Here is a 23063-nt window from a genome sequence, read left to right on the forward strand (position 1 = left end):
CTGGGGTTGTACCTTAATTAAGGCCATGGCTGCTACCTTTCCAATCCTAGCCCTTTTCCATCCTTCTGTCACCAAAAAACCTTTGATGACATATGACATTAAAAAAAGAGAAAAATTCAATTTTCTTTTGTGCCTCTTGGTGTAGCCATATGCACAGCATGAAATTGCCACTTTAATTGTTTTTTTCTTTTCTATTTTGGTATTTTGCCATCTCTTTTCAGTTTTGATTCAGTTAATTTATAACTGTTAGGTTGTTCACTCAGCCAAAACTAATTCTGATTAATTAATTTATAAACTATCTGAAAAAAGAAACAACTTAATTTCTTTTCCAAGTATAAAACTGTTACCATATGTTTTCTTTTTCAAGTGTTTGTCCAACCCTTGTCTCGTTTCTCTACGGGGTCGGGTATGAGGTGAGATGAATCTGTCGTGGCATGTTTTTATGACCAGATGCCGTTCCTGACGTCAACCTCATAAGAGGAGTTAATGAGATGAAATGAATGACATATGATAGCAGGAAAGGAGAGGGTGAAACCTGGTGCCGACACATAGCTTATTCCTGTCGAATAGAACCAAGGTCTCTGCTAGGTGGAAGCCTTCTTTACATTGTAATCTATATATATATAAAATACGAGTTTTGTCTGTACATTGCTCAAAATTTGAAAAGAATGGTATTTCTGTATCGGTCATGTCCACAGTAACAAGAAACTGCATTTTTTACTTTTCCGTAATTTATGTCTGTCTGTCTGTCTGTATGTACACGCATCACGAGAAAATGGCTGAAGAGAATTTAATGAAAATCAGAATGTAAAGTCGGGTGATGAACCGCTACAATCTAGGCTATAAATTATTTTAATCACGCTGAGTGAAATGGTAGTTTACGGGAAGGCCTGAAATTTAATTCTCAAATATTTATTTTATTAGTGGTCGTGTCTTAATGAAAATCGCTTCACAAGGATGGGAAATAAGTCGCTACAATATAGGCTATACACGCTGAGAAAAATGGTAGTTTAGGGGAAGGCCTAAAATTTAATTGTCAAATATTTATTTTATTAGTGGTCGTATCTTCACGAAAATTGGTATGCAAAGTCGGGGAATAGGTCCCTTTAATCTAGGCTATCAGTAATGTTATTACACTGAGTGAAATGGTAGTTCAGGGGAAGGACAGAAACGTAATCTATATATAAAATAAGTGTTTTGCCTGTGCATTGCTGAGAATTTGAAATGAATGATATTTCTGTATCTGTCATGTCCACAGTAACAAGGAAATGCATTTTTTACCTTTCCGTAATTTCTGTCTGTCTGTCTGTCTGCCTGCCTGTCTACCTACCTGTCTGTATGTATGTACACACATCAATAGAAAACGGCTGAAGAGAATTTAATGAAAATCGGTATGTAATGTCGGGTGATGAACCACTGCAATCTGGGCTACAAATTATTTTATGCACGTTGAGTGAAATGGTAGTTTAGGGGAAGGCCTGAAATGCATTTCTCAAATAAGTTATTTATGTTATTAGTGGTCGTATCGATAAATACTACATAACTAACATAACTTTAGTTATGTCGTAAGTTAGTAGTAGTTATGTAAGACGTTATTAAATTTCCGATCACTTATGTCTTATACATTGTTACCGTACCGCATATAATCAGAGATATTCATGAATTTGGATTTTTGTTACTAAGTCCATATCAGCACCGAGTCACGAGAGAATGGGTAAACAGAATTTAGTGAAAATCGGTATGGAAATTCTGAGAATAAGGAACTACAGTCTAGGATATAAATAATTTTGTAAGACACACTAATATCACAGAGTCGAAAGAAAACTAATGTGAAGGCCTGCAATATAGAAAGCACATAAACTTTATCAACAATAACATTACATTGACCATTGTTTGTTGTGATGTGCTTTTTGTCTTCTGTTTCCTGTCATCCCCGATAGATAGGATTACTGCAGCGTACCGAGGTTTTTTTTAGATTTGCTTGATGTCGCACCGACACAGATAGGTCTTTTGGCGACGATGGGATAGGAAATGAATAGTGGTGTGAAGGAAGCGGCCTTGGCTTTAAGGTACAGCCTGGTGTGACTGGTGTGAAAATGGGAAACCACGGAATACCATCTTCAGGGTTGCCGGCAGTGGGGTTCGAATCCATTATCTCCCGGATGCAAGCTCACAGCTGCGCGCCCCTAACCACACAGGCAACTCACCTGGTCGTACCAACTGTAACAGCCTGCCTGTATATTGGTGGGAAGTAGCTGGGGAGTAAGATAACTTTCTTCTCTAGCATGCCGTTCCTCTGGTTCATACATTTTATGATATATCTGGTACGTAACACACTGGTTCATCATAGTATTCGAGCTATTCAATCCCTACTCTGAGGCACTGACTGGAATGAGTAGTGTGCATATTTAACGGAATAATGACAGAGGAGTGTTCACGGCAGTCTGCGACGTGGTTATTCCAGCTCTGGAACTTAGAACTCTTAGATCGGCACCGTAGTACTGTTCGTGGAAAGTGAGAAAGTGTGCAGTTTTTCATTTGATCGAATATTTTATATGATAACATTGCTTTCAATTGCTACATTCCTACTGACGTTTTTGTAATGACCTATGTTGAATTCAGTTAGGAAAACCACCAAGTCAGTCTTTCTGAGAATCCTGTAGCGAAGCACAGGTACATCAGCTAGTTCTCAAATATTTATATTATTAGCTGTCGTATAAATAAATACTACATAACCAAAGTTATAGAGAATTAAATTTCCAACCCTTTATGTCTTATACATTTTTACCGTATCGGCTATGTTAACACAGATATTCATGAATTTGTATTTTTGTTGCCAAGTCCATATCAATGCCGAGCCACGAGAAAATGGGTTAACAGAATTTAATGAAAATCGGTATATAGAGTAGGGGAATAAGAAACTACAGTCTAAGCTATAAACAATTTTATTCATCCTGGATGAAATTGTAGTTTAGAGGAAGGCGGCTAAAATGTCATTTTTAAATACCAATGTCCTATAGAAAAGTACTATATAATAAAGCTATAGAGAATACCATTTCCGATCATTTATCTTTTATTCCGTTTTACCGTACCGACTATGATAAGAGTGGTATTTCAGAGTGGGAATAAAACAAAATGTGAAGGCCTTTAATATCAAAAGCATCTGGATGTACTAGGAGTAAGTGATATTCGGGTAAGGGGAGATAATGAGGAAGAGATAGGAGATTATAAAGTGTACTTGACGGGTGTTAGAAAGGGAAGGGCAGAGTCTGGGGTAGGGCTCTTTATCAGGAATACCATTGCACGCAACATAGTTTCTGTTAGGCACGTAAATGAGCGAATGATGTGGGTAGATTTGTCAGTTGGAGGAATTAGGCCTAGAATTGTGTCCGTGTATTCACCATGTGAGGGTGCAGATGAGGATGAAGTTGACAAGTTTTATGAAGCATTGAGTGACATCGTGGTCAGGGTCAACAGCAAGGATAGAATAGTGCTAATGGGCGATTTCAACGCGAGAGTTGGGAATAGAACTAAAGGATACGAAAGAGTGATTGGTAAATGTGGGGAAGATATGGAAGCTAATGGGAATGGGAAACGTTTGCTGGACTTCTGTACTAGTATGGGTTTAGCAGTTACGAATACATTCTTCAAGCATAAGGCTATTCACCGCTACACATGGGAGGCTAGGGGTACCAGATCCATAATAGACTATATCTTAACAGACTTCGAATTCAGGAAATATGTTAGGAATGTACGAGTTTTCCGGGGATTTTTCAATGATACAGACCATTATCTGATCTGTAGTGAACTAAGTATCTCTAGGCCTAAGGTAGAGAAAGTGAAATCTGTCTGCAAACGAATAAGGGTAGAAAATCTCCAGGACGAGGAAATTTTCCAGAAGTACATGGATATGATTAGTGAGAAGTTTCGAACAGTAGACAGTAAGCAGGTTCAGGATATAGAAAGTGAATGGGTGGCATATAGGGATGCTGTAGTAGAAACAGCAAGGGAATGCCTAGGAACAACTGTGTGTAAAGATGGGAAAAGGCGAACATCTTGGCGGAATTATGAAGTGAGAGCAGCTTGTAAACGTAAAAAGAAGGCTTATCAGAAATGGCTCCAAACAAGGGCCGAGGCAGACAGGGAGTTGTATGTAGATGAAAGAAACAGAGCGAAACAAACAGTTGTTGAATCCAAAAAGAAGTCGTGGGAAGATTTTGGTAACAACCTGGAAAAGCTAGGTCAAGCAGCAGGGAAACCTTTCTGGACAGTAATAAAGAATCTTAGGAAGGGAGGGAAAAAGGAAATGAACAGTGTTTTGAGTAATTCAGGTGAACTCATAATAGATCCCAGGGAATCACTGGAGAGGTGGAGGGAATATTTTGAACATCTTCTCAATGTAAGAGCAAATCATCTTGGTGGTGTTGTGAACAGCCAAGCTCATGGGGAGGAGGAAAATGATGTTGGTAAAATTATGCTTGAGGAAGTGGAACGGATGGTAAATAAACTCCATTGTCATAAGGCAGCAGGAATAGATGAAATTAGACCTGAAATGGTGAAGTATAGTGGGAAGACAGGGATGAAATGGCTTCATAGAGTAGTAAAATTAGCATGTAGTGTTGGTAAGGTACCTTCAGATTGGGCAAAAGCAGTAATTGCACCTATCTATAAGCAAGGGAACAGGAAGGATTGCAACAACTATCGAGTTATCTCACTGATTAGTATACCAGGCAGAGTATTCACTGGCATCTTGGAAGGGAGGTTGCGATCAGTCGTTGAGAGGAAGCTGGATGAAAACCAGTGTGGTTTCAGACCACAGAGAGGCTGTCAGGATCAGATTTTCAGTATGCGCCAGGTAATTGAAAAATGCTACGAGAGGAATAGGCAGTTGTTTGTTTCGTAGATTTAGAGAAAGCATATGACAGGGTACCGAGGGAAAAGATGTTCCCTATACTGGGGGACTATGGAATTAAAGGTAGATTATTAAAAGCAATCAAAGGCATTTATGTTGACAATTGGGCTTCAGTAAGAATTGATGGTAGAATGAGTTCTTGGTTCAGGGTACTTACAGGGGTTAGACAAGGCTGTAATCTTTCACCTTTGCTGTTTGTAGTTTACATGGATCATCTGCTGAAAGGTATAAAATGGCAGGGAGGGATTCAGTTAGGTGGAAATGTAGTAAGCAATCTGGCCTATGCTGACGACTTGGTCTTAATGGCAGATTGTGCCGAAAGCCTACAGTCTAATATCGTGGAACTTGAAAATAGGTGCAATGAGTATGGTATGAAAATTAGCCTCTCGAAGACTAAATTGATGTCAGTAGGTAAGAAATTCAACAGAACTGAATGTCAGATTGGTGATACAAAGCTGGAACAGGTCGATAATTTCAAGTATTTAGGTTGTGTGTTCTCCCAGGATGGTAATATAGTAGGTGAGATTGAATCAAGGTGTCGTAAAGCTAATGCAGTGAGCTCGCAGCTGCGATCAACAGTATTCTGTAAGAAGGAAGTCAGCTCCCAGACGAAACTATCTTTACATCGGTCTGTTTTCAGACCAACTTTGCTTTACGGGAGCGAAAGCTGGGTGGACTCAGGATATCTTATTCATAAGTTAGAAGTAACAGACATGAAAGTAGCAAGAATGATTGCTGGTACAAACAGGTGGGAACAATGGCAGGAGGATACTCGGAATGAGGAGATAAAGGCTAATTTAGGAATGAACTCGATGGATGAAGCTGTACGCATAAACCGGCTTCGGTGGTGGGGTCATATGAGGCGAATGGAGGAGGACAGTTTACCTAGGAGAATAATGGACTCTGCTATCGAGGGTAAGAGAAGTAGAGGGAGACCAAGACGACGATGGTTAGACTCGGTTTCTAACGATTTAAAGATAAGAGGTATAGAACTAAATGAAGCCACAACACTAGTTGCAAATCGAGGATTGTGGCGACGGTTAGTAAATTCACAGAGGCTTGCAGACTGACCGCTGAAAGGCATAACAGTCTATAATGATAATGTATGTATGTAATGTATGTATGTAAGCTGTAATATTGTTAACCATACAAAAACCATCATTTGTCCACCCCGGGCGACAAGACTTTCACACACGCATAACGACTGTCGTTTGTCGACTGTTGTTTGTTGTCCAGCAGTGCTCAGTGCTGCCAACCTCTGTACTTAAGAACTATGCTTCGATAGCTGTGGTGATGATTATTGTTACACCATTGGTGTGGAGTGGTTCTTGTTGTGCGGACATTAGGATAGGATCTGGACTGGTTCTTGCCATGCAGACAGTTAGGATAGGATCTGGACAAGACCACGGGTCTGGACGGTTAGAAGCTGCGAAGCGGCGCTAGGCCTCTAGTTTCATGAGGAAACACGACTGACGGTGGTGGTGGTGATTACTGTTTTAAGAGGAAGTACAACTAGGCAACCATCCTCTATGTATACACTAATCAGAGAGAAATAATGGAAGGGGTCCGACACTTCGCAAAATGAATGTATCGGCCAAAGGAAGACAAGGGCCACGAAGGGCATGAAAATGAAATACTCCCTAGGCCTCCATACGTAATACCGTAGTAAGTGGAAGCAATGCCAGGACTTAGCTGAGGGCCCCGTGGTCGCCAACCCAAGCTCCAAAGTTAAGACAAAAAAAAAAAACCATTGGTCTGAACTGGTTCTTGCTGTGCGGACATTAGGATAGGATCTGGACCAGAGCATTGGTCTGGACGGTTAGAAGCCGCGAAGCGGCCCTAGGCCTCTAGTATTGTGGGGAAACACTATTGGTCTGGACTGGTTCTTGCCGTGCAGACGCTAGGATAGGAACTGGACTGGTTCTTGCCGTGCGGGCGGTTAGGATAGGATCTGGACAAGACCATTGGTCTGGACGGTTAGAAGCCGCGAAGCGGCCCTAAGCCTCTAGTTTAGTTTATTGTGCTGCGGTTGGTAACGGATTATGATTAACTTTCTTGACAGGAAGGAGATCACGTACTACTTTACATTGGCCAATAGGAATACAAGTAGCTACTTCAGAAATGAAAATGGCTTGTAATAATCTTAATTAGGTTATAAAAGTAAATGTACTTTTTAGGGCACGATGGTGAGTTCCGGGACATAGCAATGAACACATCTCTCCTCTGAGACGCTCTCCAAGTAAGATTGCATTCATTTCCACTTACTTATAACATTAGAAATATGTTGTCGCCCGGGCTGGAATAATGCCTAGAAACCTTCAAGTACCACTGGATTCAGCTGGGATTGAACCTGCCAACCTGAGCACACTGCCTGGCGATTTAACTTCTATGTCTTGATTGATAAATTTCATTTTTATTCCGTATTGATAGTCACCATAAGTCATAAATGAAAGAAAAATTCCACCTAATCAATACTATTTTATTATCACATGTAGGACCGGTTTCGACCTCTCAGAAGGTCATCCTCAGCTACACTAGAATTGCATTTACATATTATGCCTCATATTGGGAGCTAATGACATACTCTAGAATTCAATGATTTTAAAGTGCTTATACACATGCTGAGAATTCAATATTATACAATTACAAAATTAATTGCTCTTATTACACTTAATGTACATATGTAAGAAACAAATATGAGTTCGTCTTTTCTTTAATGTGATGAGTATGTCGGAGTATTTTTAAACATAGGCATTTGCCTAGTCAGACAGCCAAGCAGCAAACATCTCAACCACCCCACAGCAATATTCACCATCATAAGAAAGGAAAGAGCCACCATTAACGACCTTGGAGTCAAAGTGAACAATTTCTAGAACATTAGTCAACGTCAAACAGACTATCCACAAGTTACAAATACTAAATTGGAAAGTGGTTGAGTAATATTCAATACATATTGGCAATGATTACAATAATTTAAGCTTAAAACTTGCAAACAGCATAAGAAGGTGTCTGTCTCTTATTAATTTGGACTGTCAACTGAAGTTTACATCAAACGCACATCACAGTGATTTTAATGTTTTAATGTGTTTAAGAGTTTTGCTTATGACCTATTTCACATCATTCTAACATAATACGCACTGCAGCAACGCAAGAAGTACTATCATTTGCCGTTTTAGACAGTCAACAATGCAGTTAAGCACGTTAAACTATATTCACTAATGTTTTATTTTGGCTAGTCATTTGTTTTATTGAACTATCAACATGCATATCTCTACATTTAGTGTAAATTATTGTTAAAACGACTATAATAGTGATTATTTTACAATTGTTTAACTAAGTTCATTTCATACAGGACTAAATATTCATAAGACTGGAGATCAATTAAACTGACTAGGCAAATGCCTATGTTTAAAAATACTCCGACATACTCATCACATTAAAGAAAAGACGAACTCATATTCGTTTCTTACATATGTACATTAAGTGTAATAAGAGCAATTAATTGTGTAATTGTATAATATTGAATTCTCAGCATGGGTATAACCACTTTAAAATCATTGAATTCTAGAGTATGTCATTAGCTCCCAATATGAGGCATAATATGTAAATGCAATTCTAGTGTAGCTGAGGATGACCTTCTGAGAGGTCGAAACCGGTCCTACATGTGATAATAAAATAAAATAGTATTGATTAGGTGCAACTTTTCTTTCATTTATGACTTAACTTCTATGTGTCATTGTAAACGAAAGCAATTCTAAAGATAAGGGTAGTTGTCTTAACACCATTGACGTCATGCCGTCTTCCCTCTCACTTCCTCCTAACTCCACCGTTTTCTGCCCAGCATGGTGATGAACGATTGTTTTATATGGCTGACAACATGACAAATGCATACTGCAACATCCGTAGCATGGACAAACTTTACCGTTAGTAGCAACACCTCTAGAAATCCCCGCCTAAAGACCCCTGATGATTACTGTTAGTTAGGTCATACAGTAGCCTTATTGTTAGTGTCAGAATTACCGACAAGAGGATTACATTCCTGCTAGTAATAAAATTACTAATAGTGATGGTTAGATTACCTTACAGTAATGTTAGTGACAGATTAGATTTTGGTTTACTGGAAAGCACTGTTAGTGACAGGTTTAGGTTAGGGTTCAGTTAGGAGTAAGCTATAGCTTCCTGCGGAAGTTCATAAAGTAAGCTATTTACTTATCTGTTAAAATTCACTATTGGGTGAATGTGTATTTAGCTATATATGAATGTATCCATATAGCACTGGGAGCAAATGGGACAGCAAAATAATGGTATTTTGAAGTACTAAAACAACACTTTAGGATATTTTTATTGCAATGAATCGAATCTACTGTAACAGCCCTACCTAAGACTCTAATCTGACACCAATTCATTCTGTATTTCCACGAAACTGTAATACAAAGAAACCCCCATAGTCTTCCATCATGTTTGTCAGCCAATCAGGTACAGAGATGGGGAAAATCCTGTCCAACAGAGAACAGCAAGAATACTTTTTTTTTTTTTTTTTTGGCTAGTGGCCTTACATCACACCGACACAAACAGGTCTTATGGCGACGATGGGATAGGAAAGGGCTAGGAGTAGGAAGAAAGCGGCCATGGCCTTAATCAAGGTACAGCCTGGTGTGAAAATGGGAAACCACGGAAAACCATCTTCACGGCTGCCGACAGTGGGATTTGAACTCATATCTCCCGGATGCAAGCTCACAGCACCACGAACATAGATACATACATTATCATTATAGACTGTTATGCCTTTCAGCGTTCAGTCTGCAAGCCTCTGAGAATTTACTAAACGTCGCCACAATCCTCGATTTGCAACTAGTGTTGTGGCCTCATTTAGTTCTATACCTCTTATCTTTAAATCGTTACAAACAGAGTCTAACCATCGTCATATTGGTCTCCCTCTACTTCTCTTACCCTCCATAACAGAGTCCATTATTCTCCTAGGTAACCTGTCCTCCTCCATTCGCCTCACATGACCCCACCACCGAAGCCGGTTTATGCGTACAGCTTCATCCATAGAGTTCATTCCTAAATTAGCCTTTATCTCCGCATTCCGAGTATCCTCCTGCCATTGTTCCCACCTGTTTGTACCAGCAATCATTCTTGCTACTTTCATGTCTGTTACTTCTAACTTATGAATAAGATATCCTGAGTCCACCCAGCTTTCGCTCCCGTAAAGCAAAGTTGGTCTGAAAACAGACCGATGTAAAGATAGTTTCGTCTGGGAGCTGACTTCCTTCTTACAGAATACTGTTGATCGCAGCTGCGAGCTCACTGCATTAGCTTTACGACACCTTGATTCAATCTCACCTACTATATTACCATCCTGGGAGAACACACAACCTAAATACTTGAAATTATCGACCTGTTCCAGCTTTGTATCACCAATCTGACATTCAGTTCTGTTGAATTTCTTACCTACTGACATCAATTTAGTCTTCGAGAGGCTAATTTTCATACCATACTCATTGCACCTATTTTCAAGTTCCACGATATTAGACTGTAGGCTTTCGGCACAATCTGCCATTAAGACCAAGTCGTCAGCATAGGCCAGACTGCTTACTACATTTCCACCTAACTGAATCCCTCCCTGCCATTTTATACCTTTCAGCAGATGATCCATGTAAACTACAAACAGCAAAGGTGAAAGATTACAGCCTTGTCTAACCCCTGTAAGTACCCTGAACCAAGAACTCATTCTACCATCAATTCTCACTGAAGCCCAATTGTCAACATAAATACCTTGGATTGATTTTAATAATCTACCTTTAATTCCATAGTCCCCCAGTATAGGGAACATCTTTTCCCTCGGTACCCTGTCATATGCTTTCTCTAAATCTACGAAACAAACAACTGCCTATTCCTCTCGTAGCATTTTTCAATTACCTGGAGCATACTGAAAATCTGATCCTGACAGCCTCTCTGTGGTCTGAAACCACACTGGTTTTCATCCAACTTCCTCTCAACGACTGATCGCACCCTACCTTCCAAAATGCCAGTGAATACTTTGCCTGGTATACTAATCAATGAGATTCCTCGATAGTTGTTGCAATCCTTCCTGTTCCCTTGCTTATAGATAGGTGCAATTACTGCTTTTGTCCAATCTGAAGGTACCTTACAACACTACATGCTAATTTTACTATTCTATGAAGCCATGTCATCCCTGCCTTCCCACTATACTTCACCATTTCAGGTCTAATTTCATCTATTCCTGCTGCCTTATGACAATGGAGTTTATTTACCATCCTTTCCACTTCCTCAAGCATAATTTCACCATCATTTTCCTCCTACCCATGAGCTTGGCTGTTCACAACACCACCAAGATGATTTGCTCTTACATTGAGAAGATGTTCAAAATATTCCCTCCACCTCTCCAGTGATTCCCTGGGATCTATTATGAGTTCACCTGAATTACGCAAAACACTGTTCATTTCCTTTTTCCCTCCCTACCTAAGATTCTTTATTACTGTCCAGAAAGGTTTCACTGCTGCTTGACCTAACCTTTCCAGGTTATTACCAAAATCTTCCCATGACTTCTTTTTGGATTCAACAAGTATTTGTTTCGCTCTGTTTCTTTCATCTACGTACAAAGCCCTGTCTGCCTTGGCCCTTGTTTGGAGCCATTTCTGATAAGCCTTCTTTTTATGTTTACAGGCTGCTCTCACTTCATCATTCCACCAAGATGTTTGCCTTTTCCCATCTTTACACACAGTTGTTCTTAGGCATTCCCTTGCTGTTTCTACTACACCATCCCTGTATGCCACCCATTCACTTTCTATATACTGAACCTGCTTACTATCTACTGTTTGAAACTTCTCACTAATCATATCCATGTACTTCTGGAAAATTTCCTCGTCCTGGAGATTTTCTACCCTTATTCGTTTGCAGACAGATTTCACTTTCTCTACCCTAAGCCTAGAGATACTTGGTTTACTACAGATCAGATAGTGGTCTGTATCATTGAAAAATCCCCGGAAAACTCGTACATTCCTAACATATTTCCTGAATTCAAAGTCGGTTAAGATATAGTCTATTATGGATCTGGTACCCCTAGCCTCCCATGTGTAACGGTGAATAGTCTTATGCTTGAAGAATGTATTCGTAACAGCTAAACCCATACTAGCACAGAAGTCCAGCAAACGTTTCCTATTCCCATTAGCTTCCATTATCTTCCCCACATTTACCAATCACCCTTTCGTATCCTTCAGTTCTATTCCCAACTCTCGCATTGAAATTGCCCATTAGCACTATTCTATCCTTGCTGTTGACCCTGACCACGATGTCACTCAATGCTTCATAAAACTTTTCAACTTCATCCTCATCTGCACCCTCACATGGTAAATACACAGACACAATTCTTGCCCTAATTACTCAAACTGACAAATCTACCCACATCATTCGCTCATTTACGTGCCTAACAGAAACTACGTTGCGTGCAATGGTATTCCTGATAAACAGCCTTACCCCAGAGTCTGCCCTTCCCTTTCTAACACCCGTCACGTACACTTTATAATCTCCTATCTCTTCCGCATTATCTCCCCTTACTCGAATATCACTTACTCCTAACACATCCAGATACATCCTCTTTGCTGAGTCAGCCAGTTCTACTTTCTTTCTTCCATAAGCCCCATTAATATTGACAGCTCCCCATCGAATTCCATTTTGTTCATCAAGTTGTTTCCAATGAGTCCCTTGCCTGTCAAATGGGAGTGGGACTCCATTACTCCCATAGGTCCGAGGCTTGCTTAAAATGTTCTGAGCTCGGTAAATTCATGAAGCAGGATGCTACCCTACTTGCACATAGTCCAAGTGAGGATCTCTCCTCTAACGGGTTATGGACCACCAGTGGATTGTATAGTCCTAGTCGCCTGAGCACAAGGAGGGCCACGACTCAGAATATGTCCGAGATGCCCACTCCCATTCCATAGCAACTGGTATCCCGACTCTCAGGACCACTTACTAGGCCACTCAGCCGTTGCCCATGGTTCACGAACTAGGACGTGACTACAGTAACCCACAAACCTGAACCATCAGCACCAAAAATTACAAATAAAAATTTAGGTACATTAACTTAGGCCTATTTGAACAAAGAGAATAACAAATATGCATTACCTTGGAATATTTATTGCTGTAAAGATTAGACAAGTCTAATTTGCTATTTCCAACCAATTGTGTAACTTGCTGTCGATATTTTGACATGATGAGCTCCATGGCGTTTTGATGTTCTTCTAAAGCAGCTCTCAGCTCACGGTTTTCCTGCTGTAGTTCTCGCAAATGTCTATTTTCTTGCTGGATACCTGCTACCAATACAGTATGAGGTCTCTGACGAGCTGCTTCATTCAGTTCGGAGACCTCTTCCTGATACTGGAAAAAAGGGATAGTATGAAATATTAGAATAACCTGGTTTTAATAAAAAATAAAACGGTCTTTAAATATTAAAAGCTGTGACATTTTCCAGAGGATTAAATAAATCCAAAGCAAATTATGGTGAATGAATTACCTGTTTCATTGCATCAATTTGTTTATATACTGATTGTGCTTGAGATAGCAGAGTATCAGCAGCAGAATCATGTTCTTTTAATCTACTGGCCAAACGTTTGGCATCAAGAATGATTTGTTGAATTGTTAACGACATCTGGAAAGAAAATAAACAACTGAGGGCTGCACACAGTGAAAGGTACAGTATAAGCTAACAAGCAGTTCAATTTCTTAACCTTTGAAAAACGAACATCAGCGAATAGAACAATTAATTCAATCACTTACCTAGACAATATTTCGAATCCACTCAACACGTAAAATGTAGCAAACGATGATTAAGGGACCGCCTACAAGAAACTTGTTGAATACATGTCACGAACAGGTTACCTTAATTGGCTGCTTATTTCGAAGTAGTTTTAATCCTGACTTCAAAATGAGACTCAACGCCAACTATTACAATTACGTGCACCGACGATGAAATAGGCTAATGTTGACTTTTAAGGGGAACTCAACGAAGGAGATCTATGAGGGCACAGTCGTCAATATTGTTGCGATCAAACGCGAACATCGAAACATAAACTATTTTACCATCTCCAACATCAACATTTTCCGAGTATTTTAAACTCGACAAGTACCAATCTATGAACGTAAAGTTTCCTTCTTCCAAGTAAATAATTGGGATGTCTTTGTGTAGAATATGAAAGACAGAGAATATACAGGCTGCTCGGAATCGTAGTGGCCGAGAAGTGGCAAGATGGCATTTGTGTACAATGTCTAGTGTCAAAACATTGCCGAAATTGTGAAAAATTGTCCCAAAAGGGTGTCATATATTGCTGACTTATCCACATTTAACCTCAGAAGATGGACCTTATTAAAACACCGAAGGTAAGGTGGAGTATACTTTTTAGTATGGTCCGCTCACTGTCACTTATTTAGTACTTTAACCTATGTTGCTCTAATTGTACGTGCATGTTTCCCTTTGTTTAGATCTTTGTTTGTATTAGTTCAAACGCTGTTTAATAGGTATAGAATAATGCACGTATGGAGTCGTCAATACTCAACGTTGAAACGTCTGAGCGAATTGTATTGACGTGCTGGGAACAGTCCGCCTTCAAAGTGTGTTTTTGTATGATAATTCGTCAGTTACTTTGATTTGCATTTTAATTTTTTAATATCTGTAACATGACATTTTTTCTGTTGTGCATATGTTTAAATTAGGCCTACTCTCTATGTGCTATAAAGCCACTTTAACTAGATCAGTGCAACTTCTTTCTCAGCTTTTCTTAAACTACTAGCAAGTGACACAGAAATGCTTCCCAGATTCTGCCTTAGCACTTTTCAATTGATCCTTCCCTGTCTTTCTTTTTGTCACTGTTATTACCAGTAAGGTTCTCATGCTCCCGTGATCTCTTGTCAAAGGTGGTAAGAAGGTAGCCTACGCAGCACCATATCGTCACTCTATGAAGATTTGATACTCCTTCTTTTCAGCTTCTTTAAAGTATCCTACTCTTTTGGTCAGGAGGTATTCCATAGTATTTAGTGGGACGTAAAGCCCACATTATTATTAGGTATTCTAGTTCTTTATATTCTCAAATTTTGTCAGTTAGGCCAATACAGTATTTTATTAATGTCCTGTAGTGGTTCAGTCTAGACCTAATTCTGGAGAGTAAATGGTGGTAATAAAATATTGTTAATGTTTTATAATCTGACAGTAGTAGAAGACACTGTAGATAAGCCATTAATTGTTGATGTTGCATAATGACTCTTTCTCTGATCTTAAAATGCCATTCGTTTATTACTATGTAGATAATTATGGATTAGAGGCAGGGCAATGAGGATTTGATTAGCGCAGTAGTTTTTTACTGGCTTTCCACCTGAATGGCTGCAGTCCAAATCCTTGTGGATCCTGAGTTGGAATTTTCACCTCAAAAGCTAATATTACTTTATAGGAAGGACATTTAACTTAAACCCCCTGTCAGATCTTAGAATGTGCTAGGTGACTGCAGCAACCCCTGAAATATCTGGCATAAGTTAAGCTGAAGAAATAGTATTATTATAACTTAGGTTAGCAGTGAGATCTAATAAGTTATACTGTACGTTCTTTGGGGAGCCGTGGTGCAGGTCTTTCTAGCTGACACCCATAGGCACCCTCCACATGTGGGTGAATGGTGATGATGATGAGGTAAGGAAAAGATGAAACAAGGTGTCAGCACACAACTTACTCCTGTCGAATAACACCACAGGGTCTGCTCAAGGCTTAATATCTCCATCTGATAGATGAATCATCAGCAGCATAATTGTATGTTCTCACTCCATGTGAACACTATGGAGAGGTTTGGATTTGAACCCATGATTTTGGCATTAGTGATTTAAAAATTGTATCCCACCACCTTTCCTACCCTGCCAGCCAACATTCTGATGGTGAACATTTTTTCCACCAATGAGACTCGAACCAGCTAACCATGGTGTCAAACCATGAAGGTTAGGCCTAGTGGTAATAATACAAGGATTGGGGCAAAAGTCATGGCAACTATTTTTTTTCTTGTAGGCTAGATATGTGAACGGATCACGAACGTATATGTGTCGTGTGGAAGTTCTGCAGGCATAGTGTGTATGCAGAACAACAGATGGCTCTATGATAGCTGGTAGCAGCGCAGCGAGGGCTGTGAAATCAGTCAGTTGGTGAGTGTCATGTGAGCTGGAAGTAACCCGTGTTGAGCAGCACGCTTACATCAAAATAGCCGTTCTCCAAGGGAGAAATGCGATGGAATGTCACAGTGAATTAGTTGAAGCCCTTGGGAGTAATGCCCTACCATACCGTACAGTAACACGGTGACCGGGCGAGTTGGCCGTGCGTGTAGAGGCGCGCGGCTGTGAGCTTGCATCCGGGAGATAGTAGGTTCGAATCCCACTATCGGCAGCCCTGAAAATGGTTTTCCGTGGTTTCCCATTTTCACACCAGGCAAATGCTGGGGCTGTACCTTAATTAAGGCCACGGCCGCTTCCTTCCAACTCCTAGGCCTTTCCTATCCCATCGTCGCCATAAGACCTATCTGTGTCGGTGCGACGTAAAACCCCTAGCAAAAAAAAAAAAAAAAAAAAAAAAAAAAAAAAAAAAAAAAAAAAAAAAAGTAACACGGTGGGTAGGAAAGTTTCAGCAAGGACTTGTGTCAACCAGTGATGACCTCTCAGTGTGAAGACCAATGTGGCACGTGCCGTCATCAAGCAGCTCCTGGATGAAGGCAGACGATGGACGCTACTGGAGTTAGAGAGGGCAAGTGGCATCGAGAAACGCACCGTCCACAGGATATTGCGTAATGAGCTGCAACTGCGCAAAATCACATCGCGGTGGGTACCGCATGCACTGACGGAAGATCAAAGGTGGGTGTGCTATGCAATATGCTTCGACCACCTTACACGTTGGCAACAGCACGGCGATCAATTCTTATCACGAATAATCGCCATTTGGGCCAGGGCATACGAACCAGAACTGAAACGTCAGTCTGCAGAATGGCGAAATGCTAGATCACCAACGAGGCAGAAGGTCCGTCAGAATCCTTTCCCAGTCAAATTGATGGTGATCGTCGTGTATGACATCAGGGGTGTCATTGTTTGCCACTTTGTTCCATATGGCAGAACAGTGACCGCACAGTACTACAGGGACTTCCTGATGCGAAAGGTACGACTTGGCATTCGGGAGAAATGTCCAGATCTTGTGGACAGTGCAATGATCCTGCACGACAATGCAAAACCACATAAAGCAGAGTGTGTAGGGCAGCTACTGTGACGTTGGGGATGGGAAGAATTGGAGTACCCACCGTACTCTCCCGACATTTTGCCCTGTGACTATCTCATTCGAAAGATTAAAGAACCACCACATGGTAGGCGGTTTGCAACACGAGAGGACATTGCTAATGCTGTGCGCCAACAGGTGTTCTGATTCACACATGATGTGGCATATGCTGAGGCAGATTGTATTCAGTGCCTCCCGCATTGTTGGCAGTGTGTGGTATCAATAGCAGGAGACTACCTTGAGGGTCTTTAGACCCAGGTTTGTCATGTCAACTTTATGTGTACTGTGTTGTCATTCTTTTGCACCGGGAAGGCCATATTGCCCTGTATACTACCATAATAAATAAGTGTGTTATGATATTTCAGTGCCATTCATTGTCCACACATTTTGTTAACACCTTGTCCTTTCGTCTGTATATGTCACATTTTCCAACCGGACTGGTATCTTCAAGAAAAAAATTAGTTGCCATGACTTTTGCCCCAACCCTTGTAAACAAAGAAAAAAATGCTCTTGGAAGAGCATTCAGTGTTCATATGTGCACTATAATTTGTCCCAAGCCTGTACCCAGTGGGGGGTTTTACGGGAGGTTCAAAGCCCCCCCACCAAAATAAAATGGAACTTGGGAAATTTAAACAGTACATAAAATCAATGGAAAATTAAACATTTGAATTCATCCTATAAAAACTGTGCTGTCTTTAAATTTCTCTATTCACCGAACTCTATAGCTTCAGTCGCTGAAGTGTGCGGCCAGTATTCAGGAGATAGTGGGTTCAAGCCCTACTTGAAGATGGTTTTCCGTGGTTTCCCATTTTCACACCAGGCATATGCTGGGGCTGTACCTTAATTAAGGCCATGGCCGCTTCCTTCCCTGCCGGGCTGAGTGGCTCAGACGGTTAAGGCGCTGGCTTTCTGACCCCAACTTGGCAGGTTCGATCCTGGTTCAGCCCGGTGGTATTTGAAGGGGCTCAAATACGTCAGCCTCGTGTCGGTAGATTTACTGGCACGTAAAAGAACTCCTGCGAGACTAAATTCCAGCACTTCGGCATCTCCGAAAACCTTAAAAGAGTAGTTAGTGGGACGTAAAACAAATAACATTATTATTATTATTATTATTATTATTATTATTATTATTATTATTAGCTTCCTTCCCACTCCTAGCCCTTTCCTATCCCATCGTTGCCATAAGTCTTATCTGTGTTGGTGTGATGTTAAGCCAATTGCAAAAAAATAACTCTATGAAAGTAATTAACATTTTTACTGAAAATTTTTTAAAAAATTTTGGTGATTGACTGTTGAGTTTTCAACATGTTTGAGGTTCTCTTGACGAACCTTATTTTTGTGTTTCCAAATAAGGGTTTAGCCTTATGATAATTGACTGACTCTGACAAGGGTTTTACAAATGCAGTTACTCAAAGGAAAATTCAAAAGGATGAAATAATTTGTTTTAGTGACCACCATGAATTATTAAAAAATAAACATGAGCATGACAGCTATTTATGATTACAAGATATTAGAATAATTCCGTATTGACGGTTTTCACTTTAGAAAGTAAAAATTGAGTGTATTCTCCTATTCAATACATAACATAATTCCATCATTAGATGGAGTAATAAAATTCAAACATTTTAGCTTGTATTATGTAAATAACTTTAACCCCCCTCCCCTTTATTTCACTGAAGTTGGCACAAACAAGTCGAAACATGTTTGAATTTTATTACTCCATCTAATGATGGAATTAGGTTATGTATTGAATAGGAGGATATATTAAATTTTTTCTTTGTAAAGCTATTTATGATGAAGTCTCATAGGACAATGAAACATTGGAGGCTACAAACTACATACGTTGTTTAAAAATCAAATCAATTGTTTGAATTCATTACTGTAGACTATGGAAAATGCCTCTGGTTTCCTTTTTTCAGACTCTTAAGTATATCTGAAACATGATTCACATGAACTTATAAGAAGTGTGCGAAAGACAGAAAACTGTTATAAATATTAATTTCTATATGTTTTCCTCACCTAAAGGGTCATCTTCGCAGTAAATCAATGGAGAAATCAAGTGAAGTTTGGTAGTCTAAAATTGCATTTGGTCATCACAAGTCTCATTATTGCAGCATTCCGACTCCCAGATAACTGCTTAATTAATCCACATTGATAGTTCGATCGTGATCTCACATGTTACTTATTCTAACGTTACAACAGAAAGTTTTATGAAAACATATTACAAAATATATAAATAACAATATGAATGTTATTGTAATATATATTTATTTGAGTTAAGTGTTATAAGTTTATTGGTGTGTGGGAGTGAATAGATTTTAAACAGAGCAATATACTTACGTGTATTAATAATTTAAGATTTGCTGACGACTCTGCTCTCTGTGCCAACTGCGAAGACGAACTTGCTGATAGCATGAGTGAAAAATGTGAGCACATGAACATTAGTAAGTCCAAAGTAATGATAACTGACCAAGGAGTACAGGTAAATTAAGGGGACTGGGGTTCAACTATCATTCACACAGGAAGTTGTGAGGAAGAAATTAGACGACTGTCCAATGTAGTGAGAGTTCTTGTGAAGAAATTTTTTGCTTTTATTATGCGTGAGTTGACAAAATTTATAACCATATTGGAGTTGGCATTCCATAGGAGAATTTTAAAGATTTACACCAGTTCAATGCAAGACAGAAGGCTGAGGCAACAGCTGGGAAACTACTCCCCAGAAATGTAAAGGAAAAATAACACTCTGGATGTTGAGGGATCAAGTTTCAAATCACCAGCCGACTTATAAATGCAGGCTAATGCCAAACAACCCTTAAGATTCTTCTGTGGAATACCAACTCGAATGTGGTTATAAATTTTGTCAGCTGACACATAATATAACTTAACATAAAAAAATTTTAAAAAATTAAAAAAAAATTCAAACAAGATCCAGTGTCATAAGAAGATAACAACTCATCACATTCTCAGAATATCTGAGACTCACACTATCATAAGGACTACGTCAGTTTTAAAACTACATTGAATATGATATCAAAAGTATTTAATTACAAGCCATTTTAACTGTCAAAAAAACTTTTTTTAAACCACAATTTGATAGTTTCACCTATCCGGTGGTGGTGGTGATTATTGTTTTAAAAGGAAGTACAACTAGGCAACCATCCTCTATGTAACACTAATCAGAGAGAAAAATGGAAGGAATCCGACACTTCGAAGAATGAATGTATCAGCCAAAGGAAGACGAGGGCCATGAAGGGCGTAATAAAGAAAGACTCCCGAGGCCTTGAGTGCTCTAATACCGTTGGGGTCAAAAAAGAACAAGAGTTGACCTAGGGAGGTCGGATGGGATAGATGAAAGTGAGGAGCCTGGCACAACTAAGTGGAAGAAATGCCATTACTCAGCTCAGGGCCTCGTGTTTGCCAACCCACACTCCCAAGTTTTAAGCCCCTGGGGCCCCTTTTAGTTGCCTCTCTTACGACAGGCAGGGGATACCGTGGATGTTATTCTACTATTCCCACACACACAGGGGTAATTTCACCCATCCCCACCCCCCTTTTCCATAACACATTCCTTTAGTTAGAGCTAAATTAATTATTTTTAAGATTTTCAGATGTCTTTTTAGGATTAAGAAGAGATACGTATGTCCTTACTTCTTGTAAATATTACAGTAGACCAAACAGGTACTACAGTTTTTAGTTTGCCAAAGGCAAATAAATAGTATGGATTAGGTGGAACCATTGATTTATTTCTCTCAATTGTATGTCACATCGATACAGATCATGAGGATGATAGTTTGTAAGTCCTTGCACTTTCGTGTCCCATAATTGCCCTAAACCTATCTCAGTTAGTGCTACATTAGACCACCAGCAGAAAAGAAGGAACGTACTAACACATCTGAGAACTCTGGAGAGAATGCTGAGAGAGAGAGAGCTTTGTTAGATGCACATCTGGTGTAACCTAGAACTTTTTTGTTTATATGAATAATGTGGCACATTATGGTTTTTCTTGTCTTCAGTGTTGTAATGAACCCATGGTCTAGGACTAGATGAGTATTCATTTAGTTACCAGTGCTGACTATTCCAAAGGCACTGAAAGAGTTGGCTGCACAAGTCGGGGGCAATGTAGCTGTAAACTTGCATTTGGGAGATGATCAGTTTGAACCCCCCTGAAAATGATTGTTGTGGTTTCCAATTTTCACATCAGGCAAATGCTGAGTCTATACCTTTAAGTAAGGCCACGGTTGTTTTCTTCCCCGTTCCTCTCCCACCATTGGTGTTAGTGTGATGTTAAACTACCAACAACAAAAAAGTAATAATCCTGAAAAACAAATTTCCTAAGGTAAATTTTAGATCTAGGCATCAATGTTGAAGGGAAATATTTGTTCAGTCCTGTTTCTGTGATCATCATCGACTCACATTTTGCAGTTACTCCTCTCCAGTTTCTTCTTTCATTCCACCACTCCTTATCCAACACTATATTCCAATGGAGGTTCTGCTGTCTTGTACTTTTCATCCATCTCAGTCTTGGTTGTTTTTGGCCTCTCTTCCCCTCCATTTGCCTCTCCATCATCTGCTTTGGCAATCATTTATCATTCATACTTTTTAACATATACGAGCTTTCTCTATTTTATAACTTAACGTATCCACTTTAATTTCCATATTTCCTCATTCCTCTTTTTGCATCTACTTGTTTTCTCTTAATTAAGGCACAGCCCCAGCATTGTCTTTTGTGAAAATGGAGAGCCACGGAAAACCATTTTCAGGGCTGCCGACAGTAGGGGGGTTTGGAGCACGAAATTTATTTTCTCTTTCAAGGGTACTTAACTCAAGACCATTAATAGATTGGAACAGATATAGGATCCATGTTACAATAAATTCCTCAGAACTAGGTTGCATAAGTTATCTCATGAACAGTATTAGAAGTTTCATCTTAGCCACTTGTTTTCTGCACCATACTTCTCAAGAATTCCATTTCTGCCACCAGTATTCAGCTCTCTTCTCTTTTTGTCATCTACCACGTTTCTGCTCCACATATTGTTAAGGGTAGGGGCTGCCTGGCCGAGGCGGTAAAGGCGTGCTTGGTTCGCCCGGAAGGACGTGGGTTCGAATCCCCGTCAGGAAGTCGTAAAATTTAAGAAACGAGATTTCTACTTCCGGAGGTGCATATGGTCCTGAGGTTAACTCAGCCTACACCAAAAATTAGTACCAGATTAATTCCTGGGAGCCAAGGCGGCCGGGCGTAGAGCTAACCACTCTACCCCCATCACGTGCCGAGGTTACGAATAGTGGAAGCCTTTACCTTCCACCACTCCAAGGGCCTTCATGGCTTGTACGGAGATGACTTTGCTTTTTGCTTTGCTTTATATTGTTAAGGGTATGTAATACATTTTATACATGGTTTATTTAGTTTTCATTGGCACTTCTTTATTCAATAATAGGTTTCTATACACTGTGATAGAAACAACCCCCCTCCCCAGCTTGAATCCTCCGTTAATCTCAGTGTCCAGTCTTGCAATCTGCAAAGTGTTATAGGACCATGCATTATCAAGTTTATCTTAGTTTAGATGTGATGTTCATCCCAGGTACTTCAAAGTTTCCACCAGTTACAGATCTTTGCGTCCAAGTTTAATACGATCTTCCGTTTCTTTCTTTCTTTCTTTCTTTCTTTCTTTCTTTCTTTGTGTCATCACCATTTCTTGCTCTTTTCCATACTTATCTTCAATCTACTCTTCACTCTTTCTATTCAGTACCATACAGGTAGCTGTTTTTGAACCCCTTTGTAATATATTTCTACAATTATAATTTTACATCCCACTAACTGCTTTTACAGCCAATGCCAGAATACTT

The 23063-nt window shown here is 39.7% G+C and overlaps 2 protein-coding genes across 4 annotated transcripts in view; one reads left to right on the plus strand and one right to left on the minus strand.

Annotated features, from left to right (window-relative positions):
* LOC136866539 (FGFR1 oncogene partner 2 homolog) overlaps nt 1-14040 on the minus strand; it is a 61944-nt gene extending 47904 nt beyond the window's left edge. The window contains exons 1-3 of one of the 2 annotated variants that reach the window (XM_067143603.2): nt 13712-14040; nt 13449-13583; nt 13061-13312 (exon numbers count right to left, since the gene is read on the minus strand). In XM_067143603.2, the coding sequence (XP_066999704.1) occupies nt 13061-13312; nt 13449-13583 (387 nt within the window). In that variant the 5' untranslated portion in view covers nt 13712-14040. The remainder of the gene's footprint in view (nt 1-13060; nt 13313-13448; nt 13584-13711) is intronic. The other variant, XM_067143604.2, reaches the window with a different exon arrangement.
* A 132-nt stretch (nt 14041-14172) lies between these two features.
* Nucleotides 14173-23063, plus strand: part of Mtmr6 (Myotubularin related protein 6) — a 546834-nt gene continuing 537943 nt past the window's right edge. For both annotated transcript variants that reach the window (XM_067143599.2, XM_067143600.2), the window contains exon 1: nt 14173-14311. In XM_067143599.2, coding sequence (XP_066999700.1) covers nt 14288-14311 — 24 coding nt within the window. In that variant the 5' untranslated portion in view covers nt 14173-14287. The remainder of the gene's footprint in view (nt 14312-23063) is intronic.

The sequence above is a fragment of the Anabrus simplex genome, chromosome 3, assembly GCF_040414725.1.
Source record: "Anabrus simplex isolate iqAnaSimp1 chromosome 3, ASM4041472v1, whole genome shotgun sequence".
NCBI classification, from domain to species: Eukaryota; Metazoa; Arthropoda; class Insecta; order Orthoptera; family Tettigoniidae; genus Anabrus; species Anabrus simplex.